General features: G+C 45.4%; 1 protein-coding gene across 9 annotated transcripts in view; it reads right to left on the bottom strand.

Moving 5' to 3' along the window:
• LOC114050442 (oxysterol-binding protein-related protein 3) overlaps positions 1-26,593 on the bottom strand; it is a 151,881-nt gene that overhangs the window by 37,278 nt on the left and 88,010 nt on the right. For 3 of the 9 annotated variants that reach the window (XM_027872124.1, XM_027872126.1, XM_027872125.1), the window contains 5 exons: positions 26,372-26,464; positions 24,499-24,655; positions 13,336-13,466; positions 9,526-9,633; positions 517-651 (listed from right to left, as the gene is read on the bottom strand). In XM_027872124.1, the coding sequence (XP_027727925.1) occupies positions 517-651; positions 9,526-9,633; positions 13,336-13,466; positions 24,499-24,655; positions 26,372-26,464 (624 nt within the window). The remainder of the gene's footprint in view (positions 1-516; positions 652-9,525; positions 9,634-13,335; positions 13,467-24,498; positions 24,656-26,371; positions 26,465-26,593) is intronic. The other 6 variants (XM_027872129.1, XM_027872130.1, XM_027872127.1 and 3 more) reach the window with 3 other exon arrangements.

Raw genomic sequence — 26,593 nt, 5'->3', positions numbered from 1 at the left:
TGCTTTGCCTTGATCCATCTGCCCACGAGCCAATTTTGTAAAGTGAGAGGGAGATGTCACATCCATGTTCATCCTCACTCCTCTCCCAAAAAGCCTGGACTTGGGGGGATGGGCTGTTCTGTAGTTCCAGTGGGTACTTTGAGAGTCTCCAGGGTGTGGGGGAAGGGGATAGGCCGTCCTGTTTGAAGTGATAAGGGCTAACAAGGCTCAAAGAAAAGCTACTTGATGGCAGAATAAAAAACCCCATATATCTCTACTCCTACTCCTACTCCAGCCCACCCCACCCAGGCGTGCTCGTACCAGCCACATTTAATCAGAGGTTGTCATCACAGAGCACATGGGCCCTCACTCCACAGCATCCAATGAGACAACACATATGGAAAAGTACTTTGCACATTTTATAGCATTATGCAAATCTGTTGTTGTTATTATTATTATTAGTTGTTGTTGTAGATGGCTCATTAAAGCAACGTAACAAAAACTATCTTAAAATTTAAAGAGAAGTAAAGGCCAAACCTCATTTTCTGAGGAGCTTGGAGACAGCAAGACTTCTTGTGCGTCGAAAAACTCTGAAAGGGAGTCTGTGATGGAGAGCCGACTTTCATTGGAGAGCTGATGGACGAGGGCTCTGCTTTCTTCTCCAGAGATCTCCTATTTTCAAATCAAACCAAACCAAACCAAGACACTGAGAAAGGCTATCTGGAAATTTGTAAGGTACAAGGCAAAGAAGAATCTTTAAAAAAATCAGTCCCGGAGCACCCCTGATCAGATTTCGATTTCAAAGCGGGAGCGAGTTCCAAAAATCAAGAGGCCCAAACGTTCACTGAGCAAAGTGGAAAGCCAAGTTCCCTAGGCCCTGGACAGGCCACTCACAGAAACGGGTCACCACTCACATTTCAAGGCAAGGGGATATTCTACCAACAGAGACAATTTTTTTTTCATTCAAGAGAGAAAAAACCTTTTTCTGAAATGGAATTCCCACCCTTTCTGTTTCCTCCTTCTTCCACCTTCTATGCAAAGGGCTCCCAACCTCTTGTGGTCCTCATATCACCCTCCTATGGTGGTTGTTCAGTTTCATCCGACTCTTTGTGACCCCTTATGAAGTTTTCTTGGCAAAGATACTGGAATGACTTGTCATTTCCTTCTCCAGCAGATTAGGCAAATGGAGGTTAAGTGACTGGCCTAGGGTCACACATGTAGTGGGTGTCTGAGGCTGGGTTTGAACTCAGGTCTTCCTGACTCCAGGCCTGGCACTCTACCCACTGGGCCACCTAGCTGCCTCCAAACCTTCCTATACCCCTAGCTAACATGAAAGAAATAAATTCAAGAGTTTACCAGGTCTATGCACATGAGAAATAAAAACATTAATTGTAATAGGATAATCTAGTTATCCAATATTCTCCATACTCCCTTGCCCATCTTCCATCATTCCCTCTATGCTAACAATTGCTTTCTAACTCTTACTTGCACCAAAGATCTGAACATACTTGTGCACGAGATTCAGAATGATATTAATTTCCTTCTCCTGGGGAAGAGCAACACATCTCTGGCACAGAAGGCAGGTTGGGTGGATTTGAGCTAGGAAGGAGCCCTAGTTCTGGCAGGAAGAAGAAATCCACCACAGTTACCGACCCCTTTCCCTCCCTCAAATTTCTTTTATCTGCCTCAGAAAAAGTAAGAAGTCAGAGCAGTAAGCCCAGAATCCCCACTTCTTCCCAGCCCTCAAGGATGGCCTCAAGCTCTCTGGGCAAGATGGCCATGACACTCTGAACCTACACTCAAAATGGGATACAGGAAATCCTCCTGCTCCTCTCTGGGAAAAGACTCGAGCCAGTGCCATTCAATTACTTAGAAGATGGCGCATTGGCCCATCTGGTGCTGCCCAACAGCATACTCTGCACCAAGTGACTTGACGATTCTATCATGGTAGCTAAATAAGCTTGTTCCATATCACTCACACATCTAATAACACTTCATAGGCTGGCCCTTGGAATGATACAGACAACCAAGGAAAAAGAAGAGTTTAAATGCTTGAGGCCCATTCCACAGGCCCATAAGATGAAGGTACTGAGGATCGGCATTCATTTTTTAAATTATTAACAAAGAGTAAAAGAACCGAAATCTTCCTCTGGAGTCTTTGTTACGTGGATGACCTTAAGTTCTCAAAGATTGTACCAGTACAGCACCAGCTTTGGTAGGGCAACTAGGTGGTGCGGTGGATAGAGCACTGGGCCTGGAGTCAAGGAGATGTGAGTTCAAACCCAACTTCAGACACTTACTAGCTGTGTGAGTCTGAACAAGTCACTTAACCTGTTTGCCTCAGTTTCCTCATCTGTAAAATGAGCTGGAGAAGGAAACGGCAAACCACTCCTGTATCTCTACCAATAAAACCCCAATGGGGGCCACGAAGAGTCAGACATGACTGAAATGACTGAACAACACCACCAAGCCGGGAAGGCCATGAGGATGGAGTCGGGGATTGACTGTGTGTCTGCATTTTCTTACATATATTTATTTTTAGTTTTCAGCATTCGCTTTTGTAAGATTCTGAGTTCTCAATTTTTCAGCCCTGCCCCCACTCCCCCTTCCCTAAGACGGCACGTGATCTGATATAGGCTATACATGTATGATTGTATTAAACATATGTCCACATTAGTCATGGAGTGAAAGAAGAACCAGAACAAGAGTATTTGTCCATATTCTGAAGCCCAGTCTCTCCTAGTTCAGTGACATAGGCAGTGTGGTAGATAGTGGCAGTCAGAGGACCTGAGTTCAAATCCCACCTCTGATGCTTGGTACCTGTGTGATCTTCAGCAAGTCATTTGAGTTTGTTGGGCCTCAGTTTCCCTCTGTGTGAAGTGAGGGGTTTAAACTAGATGGCTTCTGCAGTCTCTTCCCCATCTGGAATCCAGTGATTCTAAGAAAGTCATCAGCAGGTCAACTAAAGGTGGATGCATTTCTCATCCACAGCAACTTTGAAAGGTGACAGATTCACAGAGGGGTCACAATCTACACTGTGGGCGGAGGGGAGAGACCCAGGAAAGGCGTTAACAAGAACTTCCTCATACAACCCAGGATGCCATCATCATTTCCAAGATGGCACTTCATAATTCATATGCCAAAGAGAAGGAGAGAAGAAAGGATAGAGGAAGAAAGGAGAAAAAAAAGAAAGGAAAAAAGAAGGGGGGGAGAAGAAAAGAAAGGAAGAAAAAAGGAAGGAAGGAAGGGAGAAGAAGGGAAAAGGAGAAAGAAAGAGAAGAAAAAAGAAAGGAAGGGAGGAAAAGAGAAAGGAAGAGAAGAAAAAGGGAGAAAGGAACAAAAGGAGGGAAGCAAAAAGGGTGGAAAAAAGAAAAAAGGAAGCAAGAAAGGAAAGTGGGATGGGAAAGGTGAGAACGGGGGATGGAAGGAATATCAGAGTATAACACTGGGAACCTTGCTGCCTGGGGCTTGCAGGGGAGGGGGCTCTAGGAGTTAGGAAATGAAGATGGGAGTTCTGGAGACAAGTTTCATCCACCAAGCCAGCTAGCCAACACCATCTGTCTTCTTGTTTGTCATGCCTATGAACCACTTAAAAGACACCCAGGGCCACATTCCATACTCGGTCTCCAAGAAGCAGCAGCTGAGCTTCCTGGGGGCAAAACACTGACATTTTCATTGCTGGGGAAGTCAGCTAAAGTCACTGCTAAATCAGCACCTGGGGCAAAAAACAGGGAGAAGTATGGGAAGCTTAGCCAGACACTGAAAAGGGGCGTAAAGAAATAGAAAAATGGCATCAACTGGGTTGATTCCAAAAAGACTTTGGAAGGGTAGGATATTGGGCCAAGATAAAAAGACGGAAAATTAACTGGGACAAACGTAAGTCATATCTGCTTTTGGCAGCAATAAAAAATACTGGGTTTGGTGCCAGAGGGCTCGAGGCGGAATCCCAGATGCTCAGCTGTCGGGCAAATGAGGAAGGTCTTGGTGCCTTGTTTTCCTCCTTTGTCAAGTGAGGGGTGTTGGACTGTGGCCTGCATGGTCTCCCCGGTCCTCTTCTCTGTGAAGGCTTTTAGGTCAGTGTTACTGGGGTGAGAGGACACCCATGCCTGGAGCACTTTGGGCTCTGTTTTCAAATCCCCAACTGCTACAAATCTCAGATCAGGCAATGACAAAGCGGCATCTTTGTCGTTCAAGATGAATGATTAACTCGCTGAGGAATGATTATTCTAATAAAGGTAGAAATGGGGGAAACACGACCTACAAAGAGCATTCTAAACAAAAGGAAGAGCACAGGAACAGCCAGGGGTTGGGAGAGGACCCATCTTTTCCCCATTCATGTGATCTCACCTCTCTCTTTCTTTGTTCCTGCATCTGAGAAATGGGGAGAATCCCTGAGAGTCAGAAGGCCTTCCATCCTCCTGGGCAGCAGGTCTCAGTGCGCCCACTGCCCAGCTCTCACTACCGAGGAGCTGTAATTCTGAGTAAATTTTTCCTTACATCTTTCTGCCTGTGAGACTCCCTCACTTCCTTCAAAGGTCAGTTTAATAATAACAAAAATATGTAATAATAATATTTGGTATAGTACTTTAAGGTTTGCAAAGTGCTGTACAAATATTCTATCAGTTTATCTTCCTAACAACCCTGGAAGGTAGGTGCTATTATCACCTCCATTTTACAGATAGGTAAACTGAGGCAGAGGCTTGACTAACTTGCCCAGGGTCACACAGCTAGTAAGTATCTCAGGCAGGATTTGAATTCAGATCTTCCCAACTCCAGGCCCAGCACACTGTCCACTGTACATACAGCTACCATCTACTCAGGGTTTTCCTGAACCTCCCAGCTATTCATTCTCCCCCCAAAAAAATCACCTCCTGAGTTTTTACAGAGGAAGCATGGCAGATAGTGGATAGAGAACTGGTCTCTAAGCCAGGAAGGTCTGGATTCAAGCCCAATTTTGACATATCCTGGTTGTGTGACCCTGGGCAAGTAATTTTACCTCTTGCGATCTAGGAGACTCTGTAAAACTATATGCTGCAAAGAAAGTGCCAATATGCAATGTTTCCGCATTGGTGGAAAGAGTAACCACACTACAGAGTTTCCTGACTACAAGGAAATCACAGTTTGTATCCTTACCATTTATCCCTATATTTGTATGAACTTATATATGTCCATGTAAGCTTCCTGAGGGCTTGGAATGATTGTTTGTATCCTGTGTCTAGCACAGCTCATGCTACATAGTAGGTGCTTAATAAATGCATGATTGCAAGTCATTCCCCAATTGATAAATGGTCAAAGGATATGAACAGGCAGTTCTCAGATGAAGAAATTAAAGCCATCTATAGTCATATGAAAAAATGCTCTAAATCACTATTGATTAGAGAAATGCAAATTAAAACAACTCTGAGGTACCACATCACACCTATCAGATTGGCTAATATGACAAAACAGGAAAAGGATAAATATTGGAGAAGATGTGGGAAAATTGGAACACTAATGTATTGTCAGTGGAGTTGTGAACTGATCCAACTATTCTGGAAAGCAATTTGGAACTATGTCCGAAGGGTTATAAAATGGCACATATCCTTTGACCCAATAATACCACTTCTAGATCTGTGTCCCAAAGAGATCATACAAAAATATTTATAGCAGCCTTTTTTGTGGTGGCAATGAATTGGAAATTAAAATGCCTCAGTTTACCCATCAATTGGGTAATGGCTGAACAAGCTGTGAATATAATGGAATACTATTGTTCCATAAGAAATGATGAGCGGGTGGATTTCAGAAAAATCCGGACAGACTTGCATGAACGGATGCTGAGTGAAGTGAGCAGAACCAGGAGTACATTGTATACAGTAACAGCAACACTGTGTGATGACCCACTTTATCAGACTTAGCTCTTCTGAGCAAGGCAATGATCTAAAACAATTCCAAAAGATTCAAGGTGGAAAATGCTATTCACACCCAGAGAAAGAACTATGGTGTCTGAATGCAGATGGAAGCATCTTATTTTCTCTTTCTTTTGTTGTGTTTTTTCTTGCTCTTGATTTTTCCCTTTTGTTCTGATTCTTCTTTCACAACATGACTAATGTGGAAACATGCTTAATATGAGCATACATGTATAGCCTATATCAGATTGCACGCCGTCTTGGAAAGGGGGGAATAGAAGGAAGAGAGAAAATTTAGAACTCAAAATCTTATAAAAGTGAATGTTGAAAATGAAAAATAATTAAATTAATTAATTTTAAAAAATAAACGTATGATTGACTTCCATGAAACCTCAGTCTTCCTCTGCCACAGCTTTGGGTTCTGCCCTTTGTCACCAAACAGAACAAATCTGGTCCCACCCAGGAGAGCTCGATCTCGCACCCCTGGGACGTTCTAAGGGAAATGTTTTGTTAACTTGAAAGTGCAAGGGAAATGTCAGTTATTGGTATAGTCGGGGGCTAGCTGTTTGTGCTGACTTTCCAGAACGGCCCAGGAGGGCAAACAGGAGGGCTTTCCCAACAAAAGGAATGGAATCACTGAAAAAAAAAAAACCAGAGAAAATGAAACAAACTCTTGTTGCCTTTCAGCCGTGTCCGACTCTCTGTGACCCCATTTGAGTTTTCTTAGCAAAGATCCTGGAGCAGTTTGCCATTTCCTTCTCCAGCTCATTTTACAGATGAGGAAACTGAGGCAAACAGGGTAAAGTGACTTACCCAGGGTCACACAGCTAGTAAGTGTCTGAGGCCAGATTTGAACTCAGGTCTTCCTGCTTCTAGGCCCAGCGCTCTAGCCATGCACCACCTAGCTGCCCAAACTCTTCTTCTGGGGTGAAAATAAAACAATAAAAATGACCAAATCAAGGTAGATCTTTGAAGGAAGATTTTGTAGAATATGGTACCAAACTTAATGAGGCTGTGGATTCTCTGCTTCCCCTCCCTGATTCTCTCTCTACTTACAAATCTGTGGTAGATCCCTGGTGTTCACAGAGGACTTTACTCTATATGCAAACAACCTATTGGATCCTTACAACAATCTCCTGAAAGTATCATTGCCCCCATTTCACAAAGGAGGAAACTGAGGCTCAAAGAGTAGTCTGGCTCCCACCACCCCTTTCCAGCCTAATTTCTGCTCCTTCTTTTCCTAACCCCCAGCTCCAACCCAACTGGTCCATGCAGAGCACTCCCGGAACACTCCTCACTTCCATATATTTGGATACACCATGCCCCAGGCACGGAATGCCTTCTTTCTTAGAATCCTGACTTTGGTACAAGGCTCCCCTCTGGGGTCACTTCCTTCTAGGAAGCTTTCCCTGATCCCCCCCAACCCTAGTTTGAAGGGCTCTCTCCAGCCTCACTTATGTTACTGGACAAACTATATCCTCCTCCCCCGGCCCTCTCCACCCCAGGAGACTGTAAACTTCTTGAAGGAAGGAGCAGGGTAATTCATTTTTGTCTCCATGTCCTTGGTACACAGACTGGCCCACAGACTGGCTGCTTGAGAAATGTTTGTGAAACTGAATTGAATTAGGAGATCTGTCCAAGGTCACAGGGCTGATAAATGGTGGGCCTGAGGCACAAACCTAGGATTTCTGGCGCCACCAGGGCTCCTTCCACTGACCCAGAACAGCTTTTCCCCTGTACTCTTTCAAGGGATCACTGTTTCTTCCATTTCCACATTCCAGCTGTATCTCTTAGGTAATATTTAACTAAGAAATGACTATCTTGGCTAAGATCTCTCTAACCCAAGTTTCTTCAGTGGTTGACAATGGCAATATTTTGTCCCAGACTGCTTAGGAATTCATTCTGGCCCAGCAGAGGTTTGACTGGTCCTTCTCCCACCCTTCTGGGGCAAGCCCACCCTGTGCTTCAGAGCTGAGACCCAAACCCCAAGCAAGATCTTAAGGCCCCAGGGAAATCCAATGGAACCAAGCTGAGAGCAATCATTTAGGAAAATTTTCATGAAAGTTTAATCATAATGATGATGATGGTGATGGTGATAGCTTACATTTACAGAACGCTTACTATGTGTCAGGCATTTTACACTTATCTCATTTGATTCTCACAACAACCTTGGGAGGTAGGTGCTATTATTATCCCCATTTTACAGATGAGGAAACTGAGGCAAACAGAAGCATCTTGCCAGGGTCACATAGCTAGAAAGTATCTGAAGCTGAATTAGAACTCCGGTCTTTCTGACTCTAGGCTCACTGTAGCACCACCTAGAACAGGCTGCTTCCATTTCTAAATTGGGGCATAGTAAGAAAACCCACAGTCGAACTTCACAAACAAACCTAAAACCCCAGAGGCCTCTACTTTGTCGACAAGGCAGCTATTATTAGGGTGTGTTACATCCATTTGGAAACGTCCATGACCAATCCCAGGGAAAGAAGAAAGGCACAAGTCATTAGGATAATTGGTGGCCTTGGAAACTTACATAATGACTATAATCAAGATAGGAAGCATCACAAGAAATGATTTGCACACACAGGAAGATTAAAATGCACACCTTTTTAAAAAAAAAAGAAAGAAAACTAAATTCCAAATTCCAGAAATCAGGAAAGAATCACATTATGGAGCGAAATGGGGGGAAAACCATCCTGTTTTCTTATGTCTAGCTTATTTCGAGGCAATAATTGTGACAACAATTTCCAAAGCGGTTCTTGTGCACATGCACCCAGGAAGAAATGAAGCAGAAACATGCAGATTCATCAGCAGCCACTTCAGAGACCATTTCCATTCTACCGCAAACACAGCTCTCTGGATTTGAAATGCACTCCACCATGCACGCTGCCCGTTAAACCAATCTGCTCGTGTCTTAAATAAACAACAAATGGCTAAATATAGCATCCTTTACCTTACTTGCCCCTTTCCACGGCTAATTTTAGGCAAAGCACCCATCTGGAGATTTTCTCCTCATCTTAGAGGAAGAGGGAGATTTCATAACAAAGCAGTTGCCTGAAAGCCAGGCTTTTTGATGTACAATTGGCAGAGAGACTTCAACTTAGTTAACAACACAAACTTCCCCTTATAGGAGATGATTGTCCCCTTTTCTATCATTATTTACCTCAAAATCTTTCAAGGGATGGAAGAGGAGAATAAAGAAAGAGTAGGAACAGTTGTAGAAGAAAGTGGTGAACGAAAGCTCATGGAGGCAAGTCTGGTCTCTTTATGAGACCCTCCGAGGGTTCACTCAGCCACCTTTCCCTCCTTCAGCTCATCTTACAGGCGTGCGCGGACACACACACACACACAAACACACACACGCGCGCGCACACACACTGATACCTGTTAGAGGGTGGTGGTATTTAGGAGAAAATGAAAGAGAGATAAATAAAAGGGAAGAGGCTTCTCATTAATGATTTCAAAACCCAGCCAGCCTGATCGCTAAAGTAAACCTGCTCCCCAGTCCCTCCTGTCCTGAAGTCACAGGAAACGAGGATGGCCCAAGGCTGGGTCTATGAGCACCCCTCACAATGGGAGGAATCAGGCAGGAAGTGCACAGTCAGGAAAAGGAATCATGCAGTAAGGGGACTGCAGTCATGGAAGAGAAGCCTGTACCCACCTCTGCCAGACCATCGCTTGACTTGGCACCGGCAGCAGAATCGAGGAGCAGGGACTCAGCATGGATTCTACGTAAGCGGTCTTTAAGGTCTGTGTTTTGTGCTAGGGCCTGGAACATGTTAAAAAAAATATTGGGGCCACATTAATGGAGGAGACGTATCACAAAGGGCAGGAATCAACGGGCTGGATGGGATAGGCACAAGAGATTCGTGGGAGGATTGGTCTATCCATTGTTATTGAACTCTACACCCTCATAGGTCCACTGAGAACCTCGGCTCACACTTGGATGAGCTCTGAGATCCTCTGAACAGCCTTGCCAAATTCAACCCAAGTGATGATGCCCCTTCCTTCCACCTTATTCCAGGTCCTAATAATACTTTTTGAAATAAAAGCCATCAGATCACCGATCCTACTACCTGTGCGCCCTTGGACAAGCTGGCTATCTCTCTCTGGGCCCTGGTTTGATTATCTACAAAAGGAAAAGGGTTGGACTAGCTCTTAAACCACATGTGTATGTCATGGACCCTTTTGGCAGTGAGTCTGGGAAAGCCAGAAAGAAAGATTCCTCAGAATCACATTTTTATACATAGGATTACAAAGGAAACCCATTTTATTGAAAAGCAGTTACCAAAAAAAAAGAAAAATTATTGGCAAGTTCATGGGCTGCAGGTAAGACCTTCTAGGCTAAACTATTAGATTGTAAGCTCCTTGAGGGAAGAAACTATTTTTTGCCTCTTTTTTCTCTCCCCAATGTCTGGCATATAGCAGGTGCTTAATAAATGTTTAATGATTTCTTGAGGAGTGATTTCTAAGATAAACTGACTTCTGCTCTAAATGTGTGATCCCATTATCCTCCCAGAAGTGGGTCCCTTCCTAGGCTGAAAGAAACACAATCTGTCTACTCCCAGGTCCACATTCTAAACCTTTCTGGCTTGCTAGAGCTTGCCATGGCCTTTGAGAACTCAGGGTCACCTCCACATCATCAGGAGACTTCAGGCTAGGTAGGGCTCTTCTGGAGGAACATTTCTTTTTAAATGGAAGGGTATGTCCAAACCCATACAAACAGTGGGATGGAGATGTTGAAAAAAAGGAAAGAGAAAACCTGCAATGCCAGATTTCAGCCCGTTTGTGCTGGCTTCAGGTTTGAGTTTTTGTATCAGGATAAGAAGCCACACAGCTGCTTTTTAAGAAGATGATGGAAAATGGGACTCAAAGCTCTCTATGCCAGTAAAGGCTGGGCCTGAGACGTGGCCAGTCTGGCTCAAGAGCTTCCTGCCTCTTCTCCAACTTTCTAACCCTCCTCTATTGCCAGGTTGCTCATGACTGACCCCTTTTCTTCCCCTTCCTGTGACTGCCAAAGAAAACAGGCGTCTCCCATGCCTCCACTGAGCCCTGCCCTACCAGCAGCTAATACCTGCCTAATCCTGACCACAGCCAAATGGGAGACAGAGGCATCAGTGGGGACCGAGACGTGGTTAGGAGGCTTAGAAGAAATGGCCTTCGATAGACTTCCTAACCAGGAGGGATTCATTCATTCTTTGAGGTTGTGTGTGTACTTACTCATCCGGCTCTGAAAGATGAGTATGTTTCCTCCTCTTAGAAGGGCACCAGGAACAGGTAAATAGTGGGGTGTAAGCGAGCATGTCAGATTATCCTTTCTTTGCCTTTAAGGGAGTCCCTGTTGCCCACTTCGGCTTTCTACACAAGGGTTCTCTCAAAGGCAAAGGGAGTTGGTTTCTTCTTTCTGACATTCCCACCCATTAGAAGATGCCTCATTTCCGAAAGATGCTGGGGTCGGGAGGGCCATGCTCATTATTGGTGCATGTGGAATGTTTGTGTTCTCTCTGACGCAAAAAAAGAGGTCAAGAGACTCTTCCCAGGGCAAGTGGAGAGATGAGCTCAGTGAGGAAATTAATAGGGTTGAGGTGGGGTAGGGGGAGGGGAGTCACTCAGTTCTAGAAATTCCACTGCCCAGGTCAATTTGGATTACATGTGCAGGTTACTTTAAAACATGCACAGATCACTTGAAAAGGAAGCAAGGAGGGAGGGAGGAAAAGAGGGGGAGGAGAGAGAGAGAAGGGGGGAGAGAAAAAGGGAAGGAAAGAAGGAAGGGAGGGAGAGGGGAGAGATAGAGAGAAAAAGAAAGAGGGAGGGAGAGAAGGAGAGAAGGAGGGAAGGAAGGAAGGAAGGAAGGCAGGTAAAAATTACGAAATCATGGCTGAAATGCTCTCCCAGGATCCTGGCCTCGCCCATCACACGTCTTAGCTTTGCTGTCTCTGTTGCAGCTTTTGTAAAGATGGAGAGAAAGGCACAAACCTTACTGAAAAAGTTTGGCAGCCTTCTCCTCTGATGGCAGTGAGGCTCCTCCTAGACCCCCTTCTTCTCCATCCCTTCACCTCCACACTCCCAGCCAAAAAGAGGAAGACACACAAGTCCTGATCTCTGATCAGTCCTAAGAGCAAATGCCACAATGAAAAGAAAGACCTCTTCTGTTCTAACTACATGGCCAACTCTCAAATTGGCCGGAGGGTGAATGGGGTTTCCATTGGAGTAATCGTGATCTTCTCCATGGGTAGGAATGTCAGAGAAAAGGCAGCATCACCTTGTTTTCATCTGTGCATGGAGGGGGATGAAAACAGCCCCACTCCTCTCAGACCCTAATGCCATTCCATAAGAGCTGGCTTATCGCCAATCCAAAGAACAGTTGTTTGAATCTGTGTGTGTGCTGACCCCAGCCTGGCCTTTAAAAAGGTTCTCAGATCCCAACAAACCCTGGGTTGGGTGCTGAATGCCCCCCTCAGCCTGGCTCCCAGCTCTCATAGGTTTGTTTCCCGTGACCCCTCTTCACACACACCCATGCCAGGGAAACTGGCCTGCAAAGCTTGTTCCTGAACACAACGTCCCTTTTCCCACCTGGGCCAAGTCATCTGATCTCTGTAAGATGGGGATAATACTAGCAACCCCCTCCCAGGGCTAGAGAGAAGATCAGGTAAACTCCATGTAAGCAGCAAAGTGGTTTGCAAACAATGAAATGCTATACACATGTGAACAACCCCTGCACTGCCTATGCATGTGTGTGAATTATCCCTATGCCACCTATACACACGTGTGAATTCTCATTGTACAGCACTGTAACTTTTGGAGAGGATTGCAGGGAGGGGCTGGCCCTGTGACTTCACTCGTCTTGGGAATTCTAAATGAGGAGTTCCCTCTCTCAGTCACATTAGCACCTGTTGAAATTCATAGTCGCTTACAAAGGCTGAGTGTGAGCCCAAGTTAACACAGTCACAGTCTAGAATACAAATTCTGAAACTTACATTCTTAGTTTTGCCTGAGGACTCTGACATGTTAAATACTACATACAATAAGCGCTTAATAAGTGCTGGTTGAGTTTTTTTGTTGAATGAAAATGATGATCATCTAGTTGGTTTATTCCCTCAGGAACTCTCCAGGGAACCCAGGATCCAGACAAGATAAGAAGACATGAGCAAGAAGGAAGGAAGGAAGCATTTGTGAAACGTCTACTATGTGCTGGTTGTGTGCTAAGCACTTTACAAATATACAATACTTGTAGAAATATCTCATTTGATCTTTTAACAACCCTAGAAGAAAGGTGCTGCCATTATCCTCATTTTATAGTTGAGGAAACTGAGGCAGACAGATGTCAAATGACTTGCCAGGTGTTACACAGCTACTAAGTGTATGGTCTCAGATCTCCCCTACATCAGGCCCAGCACTCCATACACTACGGTGTCCCCTTAGCTGCTAGGACAGTTCTATATCTTCCCTCCATAACACACATGTAACTTACGGATGATAAGGCATGCTTCAGACCCACAATCTGTGCGGATGGTGATGAGGAGGACTCATGCTCTATCATCTGCTTCAGTTTCTCCCTCTCATTTGATATGGTATTGAAAGCTGACTTTAAGGTGAAGTAAACTAGAAGATTTAAAGAAAAAAAAAAGGAAGAGACATTAAAAAAATTGAGAGTACATAAAATAAGTTACAAACTATCCCAACAGTCAATAAAATAAGTTACAAACTATCACAACAGTCAATTAATAAACATTTATTAAGCACCTGCGATGTGCCAGGCACTATGTTAAGGGCGAGGGATACAAAAAAGAGGCAAAAGACAGTTCCTGCCCTCAAGGAGCTTGCAATCTAATGGATAACAGCATTCACAACACTAGCCTTTCTTAGGGGTGAAGATTCAGTGAGGAGCAAGTGTTACATCTGTGAGTATTACACACATACAGACACAAACACACACTTAAATCAAGGCTGAGCCCTTGTCCCTCAGCAGCCACAGTGTCACGTGCCACGAAAGCTTCTCCTGAACCCCTGAGTCAGGCTGTGTTGACACTGTGCCAAAGCAACCCGTTCTAGGAGTCAAAGAGGCCCAATGAAAGTGTCTGGGCTTTTAGACCGCTTCTACTGAACTCTGCTTATTTTAAAAGTCAAACACACACACACATACACACACACACACACACACACACACATACAGTCCTTGATATTTGGGGTCTAATGATAAGTAGCTAATGTGACTAAACTTTTCAAGTTTCAATGTAAATTATTTGTTGCAAAGGTTTTTTTTTTCTCTTTCAATTGGGGGTAGGAGTTGGGAGGGAGATTCCCTCCCCCCACAAACGAAAAAGAAAAGAGGGTCATTGAAGCATTTAAAAGCAATGCACAGCAAAGAACTGGAAATTGAGGGATTGCCCATTAATTGGGGAATGGCTAAACAACTTGTGGGATATGGTTGTCACGGAATATTACTGTGCCATTGAAAATGATGAGAGGGATGGTTTCAGAAAAATCTGGGAAGACTTACGTGAACTGATGCAAAGTGAAATAAGCAGAACAGGGAAAACAGTGTACATAATAACAGCAATATAATAAGGATGAACAACTGTGAAAGACTTAGCTGCTCTGATCAAAACAGTGATCCTCCACAACTCCAGAGGACCCATGATACTATCCACCTCAGAGAGAGAACCAATGAACTCTGAGGGTAGCCTGGAGCAGACTTTTCTTCACTCTCTTTATTCTTCTTGCTTTTTTTTTTCTTTGCAACATGGCTAATATGGAAGTATGTTTTGTGTGACTTCATACATATAATGAGGTATCATAGTACTTGCCTTCCGAATGGGTGGAGGAGGGGCAGGAGAGAAGGACAGAATTTGGAGCTCAAATTTTAAAAAATGTTAAAAATAAATAAATAATTGAAAAAATAATAAAAGCAATGCACAGAATAAAACAGAAGGAAAACCAGAAGGAAAGACAGACAAACCAACAGGAGCAATCTGAAAGTTACCTGTTGAATTCTTTATACGCTTCTGTAAGGTACAACCCATTTCATATGAAGAGTTTGCTTGCTAAAAGTGACCCAAAAAATTGTGTATGAGGGAAAAAAGAAAACCTTGTAAAGATCAATTTGCAGAGAAATAAAATATTGATAAAAATAAAATATTGAGGAGAGAGCCAGATTGTTCCAAGGAGCAGATAGAGAACTGCCCTTTGGGGGATCATAGCATACTAAGAGAAACTCTCAGCAGCCTGAGTTTGAAGAATGATGGAGGTAATTCAAGCTGCAGGGCATTATTGTCCATTGACTCATTTTCTGTGGCTGTTTTTTTTTTTTCAACATTTACAACTGAAGCTGTAAACCAAATGATTGTTTGGGGACTATGAGATTATTATTAAAGGCCAGTGGAGTTCATATCTTTCAGAAACAGTCACTGATTAGCAGGAAGCTGTGACTTGAGTCTTTAGTAGATAAAGGAAGAAAGAGAGAGAAGGAGAAGGAAGAGGCAGAAGTAGCAGGAGGGCAAGCTGAGCAAAAGAGGAGTCACAAGAAGCCATGGAAGGCTAAACAAAGAAGTTTCCAGCTGAGAAAGCTGATTCTTCAGCTGCTTTGACGGGAGTCTGCTGTTTGGGAGAAAGCTGATTCTTCAGCTGCTTTGACGGGAGTCTTCTGATTGGGAGAGGCAATGTTTTGCAGATTGACTGGCAAAAAGACTTGTTCAGCTGAAAGGATTCTTTGGCTACAGTGCTGATTGGAGGAGAGCTTAACTCTGCTGCTGCACATACATAGCTTTCTATGTTTTCTGTTCTGTAGTGCCATCTATATCATGAGAAAGGGGGGAAAAACTCAGACAGTTCCTTGCTACCTGTTACTACCCTCTATAGTTTGAGAGGGAAAGAAAGAGAAGGGGGAAACAGGCTTTGAATTTGTTTTGTTATAAGCTGGGTTTACTGGGGAAGAGGCTTGGCTTGGCTTTGCTAGAAGATGTCAGGAGAGAAAGCAGAATCCCTTTAAATGAAAGGCAGGCTGGGCTTGTCTCAATTGCCCAGAGAGTCACCTTAGAGAGTTTTGTACTTCTCTGGCTGAAGAGAATTACTTATCACTAAACAAACATAATGTTTGTGTATGAGTGTGTCTCTATATAGATAGAAAAACAAATATAGAGACATACACATGTCTCTGTATATAGATATATATGTATATACAAACATATCTATAGACGTAGGGAGATGCATATGTATGTATGTGTGTACACACAGACACATCCTCACATTTGCATTGCTAAAAAAGTATAACATTTTCTTAGTGCCCTATTAAATGTGACTGTGAACTCCAGAGGGTGTCGCTGATCTATTGGTTAGAAAGCAGAAGAGAACCAACTTCGCCCATCAGGAGATTGGTAAGGACCAAAGAGGGGCATTTATCAAAGAAGCAGCTTTGTGTGGTGCAGATTTTTCTTGAAGGGGTCAAGGACATCAAAGCCTGCAGTCCAGAGTTGTGACATGCTTCTGGTGTGTGGGTTTCCTCATTCATGTAAGTATGTGTCTTCTCTCTCCCATAAATACTCTATGCATTGCTGGAAGCATATGACTCAGGTTTTTGAGTGGACTGTAATTTTTTTTTGTTATAGAAGTTTTTGCCCTCTGCTTAATAAATGTCATGTTTGATTATTCCTGCTCTTGCCTTCTGCTGAGAAAATGATATCAGTATTATTGCTTTTGCCTTATTTTTTTAATAAATGTTTTATGTCTAAGAGTCATTGGTATCACTCTGACTGATTGATTTTGTATAAATGGGAAGTACACCAGTGGGGGGTTCAGGACCCACAGTAGCAACTAGTAGAAGTGTTTCCTTCCACATTAGGGTTATCCCTATGGCCCTAAGAGAGTGATTGAAGAACAGCAATGTGACCATGGCCAGTCCCCAGCTCCAGGAAGAATCCCATGACTGATGATGTGAAGTAGGTTGGGGTTCATGAAGCAGCACAGACAAAGGGGAGTACAAATGACATGTCAGACACCACTCTTGCAGGCTACACTGCCCCAATGGGTGGGCCACCCCCTCACTACACTTAAAAGGAAAATCAAAGTACATGTAATACAGATTTGCAGTTTCACATACAATCCTCTTTCTGTTCTACTTTGCCTATGAAAGCTTAAATTATGAATTTTTAAAAAGTCATAACCAAAAAAAGCTTCAATTTAAGGGATAATAATAGTCTAGATGATGAAGGCCTGAACCAGGGTGGTGGCAACAACAATAATAATAACCAGCATTTATATAGCACTTTAAAAGTTTGCAAAGCTCTTTACAAACATTATCTCAGGTCATCTTCACAACAGCCCTGGGTGGTAGATGATATTGTTTCTCCCCATTTTATAGATAAGGCAAATAAGCAAGATGAAGGTTAAGCGATTTGCCCAACGTCATTGAGCTGATCTGAGATTCTATTGGCTCTCAGATGTTCCTGATTCCAGGTCCAGGACTCTAGCCACTTCCCTGACTGGCTGGTCATCTCAGGAGGGAAGGGACAGAGTCAAAGAGGTTGTGGAGATAGAAAAGATAAGACTTCACTTCTGATACTCGTGGACCTCTGTGTTTATGTCCAAAGTCATAGGAAACAGCAGCTTCCAGACACTTCGAGAACGTTCTCTCTCTCATGGACGTGTTCTTATTACTTATTCAAAAAATGATTTCTTAGTTGTTTATTTGTCCCGAGCTGGCTTTTTTTTAATAGAAAAAAAGATCAAAAGGTCTGAGTGATAGCACATCTTTACATCCCTGGCAAGACAGCCAGACAATCACAGTGTCTGTTTTGGAAGCAATTATCACCTCAAATGGGGGAGCCAAACCTCCTGCACAAAGTCTTTCAAGGCAGCTCCAAATGCCAGAAACAAGATCTTTGGTTCATCACAATTGGACTCTTCACTTTGGGAATATTCTAAGTTCTATCCAATTAAGTAAATATTTAAGTGCATGCAATGTGCAAGGCACTCTTAGGAATGGTTTGGACTTTTATTTGGTTTTTGGGTTTGTTTGTTTGCTTGTTTTCTGGCATTCACAAAAGATCAGAGACAATAAATCCTTCCAAGTCTCGATCTTCTCTCATTTCAAAATCTCACTGGCTCCCAGGGTGGTGTGGTATAGTGGAAAAGCAAACACTATGGAGTCAGAGGACCTGGGTTCAAAACCCAGCTCTGCCACCAGTGTAGACCTTAGGAAAGTCCCTTCCATCGGGCCTCGGTTTCCTTCTCAGTAAAAATGAAAGGGGCTAGACTAGCTCTGATCCCAAGATAGAGCTATGATGGATGTTGTGTCTGAGCCATATATTTCTACTCAGTAAAATGATAGAGTTGGACCAGATGAAAGCCAGATCTAAAATACACAATACTTTGCTTTATTTGTATCAATAACCAGAGATTAGAATCTCACTTTTTAAAAAATCTTTTAAGGAAGGACCTAAACATTCTCCTCCATTGATCCTGGAGCAGCCTTAGTCATTGCTCAACTACCTCGAATTGGCTTGCCAAATGTATTCAGAGCTACTTCCTAGGTTAGTCTAATACGGTCTCTAGTCTCCATCTATCCCTCTCATAGCTCTTGGCAGCTTTTCCAGCACCAGCTGTCAGGGCGGAGGTGGGAAGGACCTCCCTCTGTCAACAGTCAATAAAGTACTGTTATTGCATCTGATGTAGTTTGCCAGTTGAAAAAAATAGCGACTCATATACCTCTCACACTGTATACAGGAATACATCACTTAACAACAGATAGGGTAGGCCAGTTTTTTAATAGGATGGCATAATTCTTTCTGAAATGTGCAACATAAATAGAATTGGACTTGCAGTCAGAAGACGTGCATTTGACTCCTGCGTCAGACACTTATTTTTTAAAAATTCAACCAAGATTTATTAGGCTCTTACTGTGTACGAGGTACTGTACAGAGTTTAAATAGAAAAGGGTCAAATATAAACTGCTTTGTTTGGCATTTCAAGCTCTTCATAAGCAGGTCCCTTCCTCCCTTGGCAGCTTCTTTTCTACTCCTCTGCATGTGATCTACATTCTAGCAACACTGGCCTACTCAGCACGGCCAAAACAGACCTTATTATCCTTCCCCTAAACCCCCCCCCCCCCACCTTCCTGCAACCGTAGCGAGCAGCGCCCTCCTCCCAGGCTCCTGGGCTCCAGCCTAGGAGTCATCCTGGACTCCTCACTGTCTCTGACCACCCCCCCCACCTCACCTCCAGCCCAGCTGTTGCCAAAGCCTATGGATTTCACCTTTGCAGCATCTCTCGAATACAGCCCCTTCTCTCCTCTGACACTACCCGCCCTCTCCCTCCCCTAGACTCTCATCACCAGGACTACTGCAATGGCCTTCAGGGTCTGCCAGCCTCCAGTCCTTTGTCTCTTCAGTCACCAAAGGGATTTTCCTAGAGCTCAGGCCTGACCATATCACCCTTCTCCTCCCCCTCCCTGACTCCAGTGGCTTCCTCTCACCTCCAGGATAAAATGCAAAATCCCTGGCATTAAAAGCACTTCATAACGGAGCCCTATGCCCAGTCTTCTTACGCCTCACAACCACCCCCTCCCTGAAACACGGACTCACACATTCTCTTCACCCGGTGACAATGGCCTCCTGGCTGTTTTTCAAACACGACCCTCCATCTCTGGCCTCCATGCGTTTGCTCTGGTTGTGCCCCATGCCTGGGATGCTCTTCCTCCTCATCCTTGCCTCCTGGCTCCCCTGGCTCCTTTCAAGCCCAGCTAAAACCCACCTGCTATGGGAAGCTTTTCTCAAGCCCTCTTAATTCCACTGCCTTCCTTCCGTGAATTAATTCCAATTTATCCTGGCTACCCTTGCTTGTACGTAGCCTCCCCCATTCGACTATGAACTCCATGAGAGCAGGGACTGTCTTTTGCATTTCTTTGTATCCCCAGCACTTAGCAGAGTGCATGGCACATAGTAGGTGCTTAATAAATGCTCACTGACTGATCGACTGACTGTTGTCTTGAAGTACCTTGAACAAAACACTGTGTTTTCCACCTCTAAGCCTTTGCCCTGGTCATTCCCCGTGCCTGGTAAGCCCGATCCTCTCACCTCCACACTTTGCTTCCCTGGCCTCTTTCAATACTTAGCTCAAATCATACTTACTGCAGGATTGCCTCAGACACTAACTAATTGTGTGACCCTGGGCGAATCATTTGACCTCTATCATCCTCAAGTTTCCTCATCTGTAAAATGGAAATAATAAAAGCACCTACTTCCCAGGGTTGTTATGTGAATCAAAAAGAGGTAATGTGTAAAGTCCTTTGTGAGAACTCAAGAGTTAAATAAATGTAAACTATAATTATATTACTGGTAATAATACTCTCCTGGAGATGCTATATAACCACAAGCCACACGGTGTCCAAAGAATGAATACTGAAGGTCACCCAGAGCAAAAGGGAGGCAAGAAGTGTACAAGAAGAAGCCAGCACCCAAGGCAAGGTAGGTGGGCAGAGTAGACCAAAGGAAGGCCAGGAGAGGAAGAGAGCTGGGCACGGCCTAGGAGGGAGCATCGTTAACCCATGAACACTTGCCTGTTCCCCACTGGTCCCCATTCCATAGCAAAAATCCAGGGCAGCCATTCTTAACCTGCCACCCTATTGCTTTTTTTTTTTTTTTTTTTTTGATAATTGCATTTCAATATAATTAGTCACCTTTGCAATCTTCTCTATTTTGTTTTATGCTTTTGAAAACATGATTCTGGGAACAGGTCAGGCCTGAGATCTAGGAATATCCCTTTGGTAGCTGAAGAGACGAAGCACTGGGGACCAGCAGACCCCGACAGGCCATTGCGATACTCCTGGTGTGAGGGGATGAGGGGCTGGGTGAGGGGGCAGGCAGTGTCAGAGGAGAGAGAGGGCTGTATTCGAGAGATGCTGCGAAGGTGAAATCCATAGGCTTTGGAAACAGAAGTTTATAACTTGCCCAGGATCCCACAACTAGGAGGAAACTGAGGCAGGCTTTGAACCCACGTCTTCTTGTCTCCAAGTCACAGCCACTGAGTGACTAAGCCAAGGCTTGGATTAATCAACCAGTCCTTCAACAAGGCTTTATCAAAAGCCTACAGGCTGTGCCAGACACCGTCCTGGGGGTACAAACACACATGGAAACGTTGTCACTCTTACCCTGAATTTGCCTCCCAAGCTAGCGTGCCCTGTCTGTGATCCTATCTCGACCCTGAAGGAATTCTCTCTATTTAAGGGATGTTTTATAAAATCACCAATCATTCTCTAAGTTATTTGCTTTGTTTAAACTTCAGATTTTTGTCTGTTGAATCACTTCAAGCAAGTCACGTGTAGTGCATGCCGACCCCTGTGTAGAAAGGGGTGAGTTTTGGTCAAACCGCTCCCTAGCTCCCAGAGACAAAGTGAAGAAAACCCTTCAGAAAAGCTTCTCTGCCACCAGCACGACAAGAACCACTCTGGCCTAAGACAATTCTAGCTCCTTTTCATCTTCTTTCCTTCTCCAAGAGCCGAAGTGAGATCCTGAAAATTCCAAAGGCACTTGAGGAACCCTGGTGGAAAGGTCCCTCTGGCAAGGTGGGGTAGCCACTGGACCTCCTTACTTAGGCTGAGTCGCTCTGAAATCAGATGGAGGGGTAAAGAGTGGGGCAGCTAGGTGGCGGAGTGGATAGAGCACTGGCCCTGAAGTCAGGAAGACCTGAGTTCAAATCCGGCCTCAGAACAAACACTTGACACTTACTAGCTGTGTGACTCTGGGCAAGTCACTTAACCCCAATTGCCAAGAAGAAGAAGAAGAAGAAGAAGAAGAAGAAGAAGAAGAAGAAGAGGGGTAAAGAGCCCTGTGTTCTAGCTGGACAGGGAGAGTGGTAAAAGCCAAGAGAAGAGTGAGGAGACTGGCCTCTTGGATCTACCCCCTGGCAAGGCTATCAGGGCACAGGAGGGAAGGACCTCTTTCAGCTAATCAACCATTACCATATGAGCTTTCACATGCTTGGTTAACTCAAAGGGCCTCTCGGAATAGAACCTGAATAGAACTCTCAGAACCTGAAAGTTCATTTTAAAAGCTGCAAGAACGAGGCACAGTCAGACAGTCAATAGAAATCAGTCTTGTGTGAGAGCTGGTGCGAGACGAGGCTGTCCACCCGAGTGACTCCCAGCTTTTGCTGATCAGTAACTTTGGCCCTGTCTAATGACCAGGCAGAGCTCTCCTCTGAGGGTTAGCTGGATTTCAGAGAGGCCTGAGAGAAGGAACAAGAAAACCACAGTAAGCAGGGTGGGGTAGATTTCTCAGAGCACTGAACTTGGAGCCAGGAAGGCCTGGATTCAAATCCTGCCTCAGACACTTATTAGCTGAGCTTTTTGCAGGCTGAACATCCCCAATTCCTTCGAAGGAATGCGATGAACTCGGGTTCCTTCACCGTCCTGTTCACCTTCCACTGCATACTGCAACTTATCAACATCCTTCCAAAAATAAAGTCATAGCATGGTCTGAGCAGGGCAGAATAAAGCAGGCCAGTCACCTCCCTCTCACCAGACGCTCAGATGAGGAGCGCCTGGGTTCAAATCCCAGCCCAGACGCTGCCGAGCCAACGTCCTTTCCTCCACGGTGTCTGCAGCCTAGGAATGCTTTGGCTGCCTTGGTGGTGAAGCTAGCTTTGATCTCTACCAGCTCAAGGGCTGCCTGGGGCCCTGCAGTCTCAATTTTTAGAGTACGATGCTCAACAAAGAGTATCACCTCAAGGTTGGAAATGAAGAAGAAACTCTGGTTGTGGTAGGGGTGAGGGTGGGGGTTGTTGTCTTAAATGTGGAGGAAAATAAGCCGAGGGAAGCCTTTCTGCTGCTCCGGAACGGCTGTGATGATTCCGGCCAGGCTGCTTCCCAAGCTGGCACATCCAAAATAAATGAGGCAGGGAGGGTGGGGAGACCAGCGGCCGACCCTTTCCTTGGCAGATGTGATCGATGGGATTCTCCCCATCGGTGAGCCAGAAGACAGCTCCCACAGGATCCAGTAGCTGCGCCTTCGGCACCTGATGAACTGGGGTATCATTGGCAGCTGACGCAGGAATGTCAGCACCACAAACGTGTCAACTTGAAAGGCACCCAGGACAAAAGTGGTATGTTCAAGGCTTCCAAAGAAGAGTGGGCTCGAGGAAAACATCACACGTATATTCATTCATTCATTCATCTAACAAGCACTGATTAAGCACCTACTTTGTCAGCCAGCCGGTATTGTGCTGGTAGAGTCTTGGCCTTGGGGTCAAGGAGCCCTGAGTTCAAATCCTACCTCAGACCTTTATTAACTTTGTTGTCCTGGGCAAATACTTAACCTCTGGCTGTCTCAGTTTCCTCATGCACAAAATGGAGATACCAAGAACACGTTTCTCTCACAGTCCTTGAGAGGGACAAATGAAATCGCATAAGCCAATCATTTTGCAAAGAAAGGATATTGATGCAATTTTGTCTCAAAGGTTGAGAATTATGACCCAATAAATTACCACAGTCTTTTAACTTGTCCTTGAAAGCAAAGCCCTTCTTTTTGATGTTGGTATTCTATATGACTGCAAGGCATGGAGCACGGAGGATTCTGAAGAGCTAAAAGCAGCCTTGTGCAGAGAAAAGAGTTCAGAGTTTGGAGCCAGAGGGGCTAAGTCCAAATCGTGGCTCTCTCCTATGGACCTACGTGACCTTGAGCAAATCACTTCTCCTCTCTGGGACTCAGTTTCCTCATCTGTAAAGCGAGGTAGATGGCCTCTAAGGGCTCATCCAGTGCTTGATGTAGGCTCCACCAGAAACGAGGACTGCCCAGAGGACACTGAAGAGGGCCATGACGGCCGCGAGCAGGCCACAGCAAGTCGGGAACAAGCTGCAGAAAGGACTTTATCTCAGGAATGTCTGCCGCTGGCTCGCTTTGTGTATGTATGGGCTTGCTTCTTGTCTCCCCCATTAGATTGTAAGCTCCTCGAGGGCAGGGATGGTCTTGTCCCTAGAGCTTAGTACAATAGCTGGTACACAGCAGACACTTAGTAAATGTTAATGGACGATTGAATGTGTAAGAGAGAAAGCTGGTCCAAAGGACCACCCATGGGCAGCCCACGGTCTTGATGGGGATCCCTGACTGGAAAAGAGAAATCAAGGAAGGTCTCAGCCCATCGGTGCCTCTTGTGGAGGAACTTTTGGAAGGTGAAGGAAGGGATGACGGGTCACCAGATGTGACCGAGAGGAGGACCCACATCAGAGAGACCGCAGATCCGTGGAACTACTGAGTATACACAGGAAACGGCAATGCAGACTTGGACTTGGCCTTGAGAATGGGGCGGGTTCAACTGCTGTGTTCCAGGGAGCTGATGCTCCCATGGAGGTGGCAGGAATTTTGGGCAGGGGTGGGGGGAGACAAAGAAGGAGACTGGCATGATGGCTCAGCGGCAGGCAGGAGGCCCTGGCTCTAAGCCTCAGCGAGGACACGTCCAAGTGGGTTGTGTTTCTGGTTGCTCACCCTCGAGTGCTCAGAAAGTGTGCAGGGATGGCTGGAGAAAGACCACCCACTTAGAGGAGCTAAGGACGCCCAGCAGTCAAGTCCTCTAGACACCGTGTTGAGAAACGCTTTTAGCAACATTCCATCAAGTATATCAAGGGAAAACAAATCAGTGTGCTTACCTTTGTGCGCAATGTGACACAGGTCTTCTTGCATTTTGGAAAATTCTGATGAGGTTTCAGAACCATCAGAATAATTTTTGTCTTCCCCAAAATCTAGCGTTGACAGATTCGGATTGGATGCATGAAGCCTGACTGGGCCTGAATAAGGCTTCGGGACCTGTGGGGACACCAACAGGAGGGTTACTGAAGGGGCAGAGCAGGGAAACTCTCCCCTCCCCCCAGCCCATTCCTTTCCCGCCAAGCGAGATGCCATAGTTGAGGTTCAGACAGTGGGGGCAGAAGCAATGCTCCAGACAGACGACACAGCCTCTCTCCTCTGTCCCTGGAGTTTAAAAAAATCCCAAACCTGAGGAGTTCTGAGAACCATCTCACCCCTAACAGCTTCCACTGGGGTGTAAATGGGCAAGACGTCATGTAACAAACAGGAAAGATGAGTGACAGAGGGGAGCTGGGTATTCTGCTGCCTTAGTCCTCCCAAGCAAGGGGCAGTGAGTGAGGCAAGGACTAGATCTGGAGTCAGGAAGTCCTGGGTTCAAATCCCACCTCCGATGCTAGCTAGCTGTGTGAGCCTGGGCAGGGGATTTAGTGCTTCTGAATCTCAGTTTCCCCATGTGAAAAATAGAGCCAAAATGGGCCCCTCCTCACAGGGTGGCCGAGAGGCTCAAACCACACAAGGTGTGCAGGCTGCTCACTGCCCGCATTCCAACGACTGTGTCTTGGTTGCTCTATGGACCCAGTGACAGCTGGCATCGAGCCAGATTATCCTTTCCCTTCTTGGAGGGAATGCATTTCCAGGAGACAGTTATCTGTCCCTGGAACATCCTTCAGTGCCTTTAAATAAGTGGGTGTGGAGAAGCAGCAATCAGCATCCTTGGAGGGAACACCCACATTGATAGGATCCCCGATTCTTTGGAGAGATAGCTTTGTCTAGTGATCAGTGCACAGGACTTGGAATCAGGAAGACCTGGGTTCCAATCCTGACCTTAGACACTGACCAGCTATGTGACACTGGACAAGTCAGCTAACCTCTTTATGCCTCAGTTCCCTTTTCTATAGATGAGGGGGTGATCTGTGATTCTCTGACCCTTGAGTCTTGGCTTTAAAGGTGGTCTTATACCATTCAAGCAGCCCCCCTCACCTCTGGACCTCCCAAACTTCAGCTCCCCACTTAGCCCTGGTTGCCAGGTACTCTGCCTGATAGCAGGGCCCAGCCAGGCTACTTTGGTCTAGTGGATATCCCTGTTAAACACGGCAGGCTGGGCTCCAAACGTGGCTTTGGAGTCCCACACACCCAGCGGCGTAGGAAGCTGCAAGCGTGACACGTGCAGCCCCTGGGGGAGGCGGTTTGTGTGCAGAGGGGACACAAGAAGCTGGACAAGGCTTTGCCCCTCAGCAGCGCTAGGCCTCTCAGATTCTGAGCTGCTGACTCAGCAGAGCCTCAGCGGAATCTGAGGCAGTGGGGAAGGATCACCATTAACCAAGGCCACACTTAAGCAGGGAAGGAGTGCTCAGACGAGTCAGAGAGAAGGGGGAAATGGAAAGTCCTTGGGCTGCCTCTGGAACTGCCAATCTGCCGCCATTTTCTGAAGTCAATGGAGTGACCAAAGCCCACCTTCCCGTGCCCCATGGAGGAGCTTTCTCCCATCTCTCCGATACGAAGCCAATCCCCATGGCCTTCATCATCTGCTCAGGACCTTTGGGGATGAGTCAATAACCAGGTCCTTTGGGATTGGCCCATTTGACCACTTAAATAAAGGTACTGGGGTATTCATAATTGTACTCCTAAGCACAGGTGGTCCAGAAGTTGTTTTTTTCCACAAAGGGCAGAGTAGGAACAGAGGAGGGGTGAGCATCCCGGGGGGGCTCAGGTTACCTGCAGCATTCCTTTGGCCTCTTTGCTAATAGCTCTCGCCCGCCACCGTCTGTGGGGTCTTTTTTCCTTTTTGGGACTTTCAAAAGCTCCACCCTTCATCACAAAAGAAGAAAGAAGGAAAGAGCGTGAGGCTCCACAGAATGAGTCTGTGGGGCCGGCAGAGCAGCACCAAGCTCCATCCCCAGCAGCTGCCAATGGGCTGCCTCCCATCTGGCAGGCCCA

The sequence above is a fragment of the Vombatus ursinus genome, unplaced genomic scaffold, assembly GCF_900497805.2.
Source record: "Vombatus ursinus unplaced genomic scaffold, bare-nosed wombat genome assembly UNPS02014799.1, whole genome shotgun sequence".
Taxonomy (NCBI): domain Eukaryota; kingdom Metazoa; phylum Chordata; class Mammalia; order Diprotodontia; family Vombatidae; genus Vombatus; species Vombatus ursinus.
Note: the sequence above shows the minus strand (reverse complement) of the source record. Positions and strands in the feature narration are given on the sequence as shown.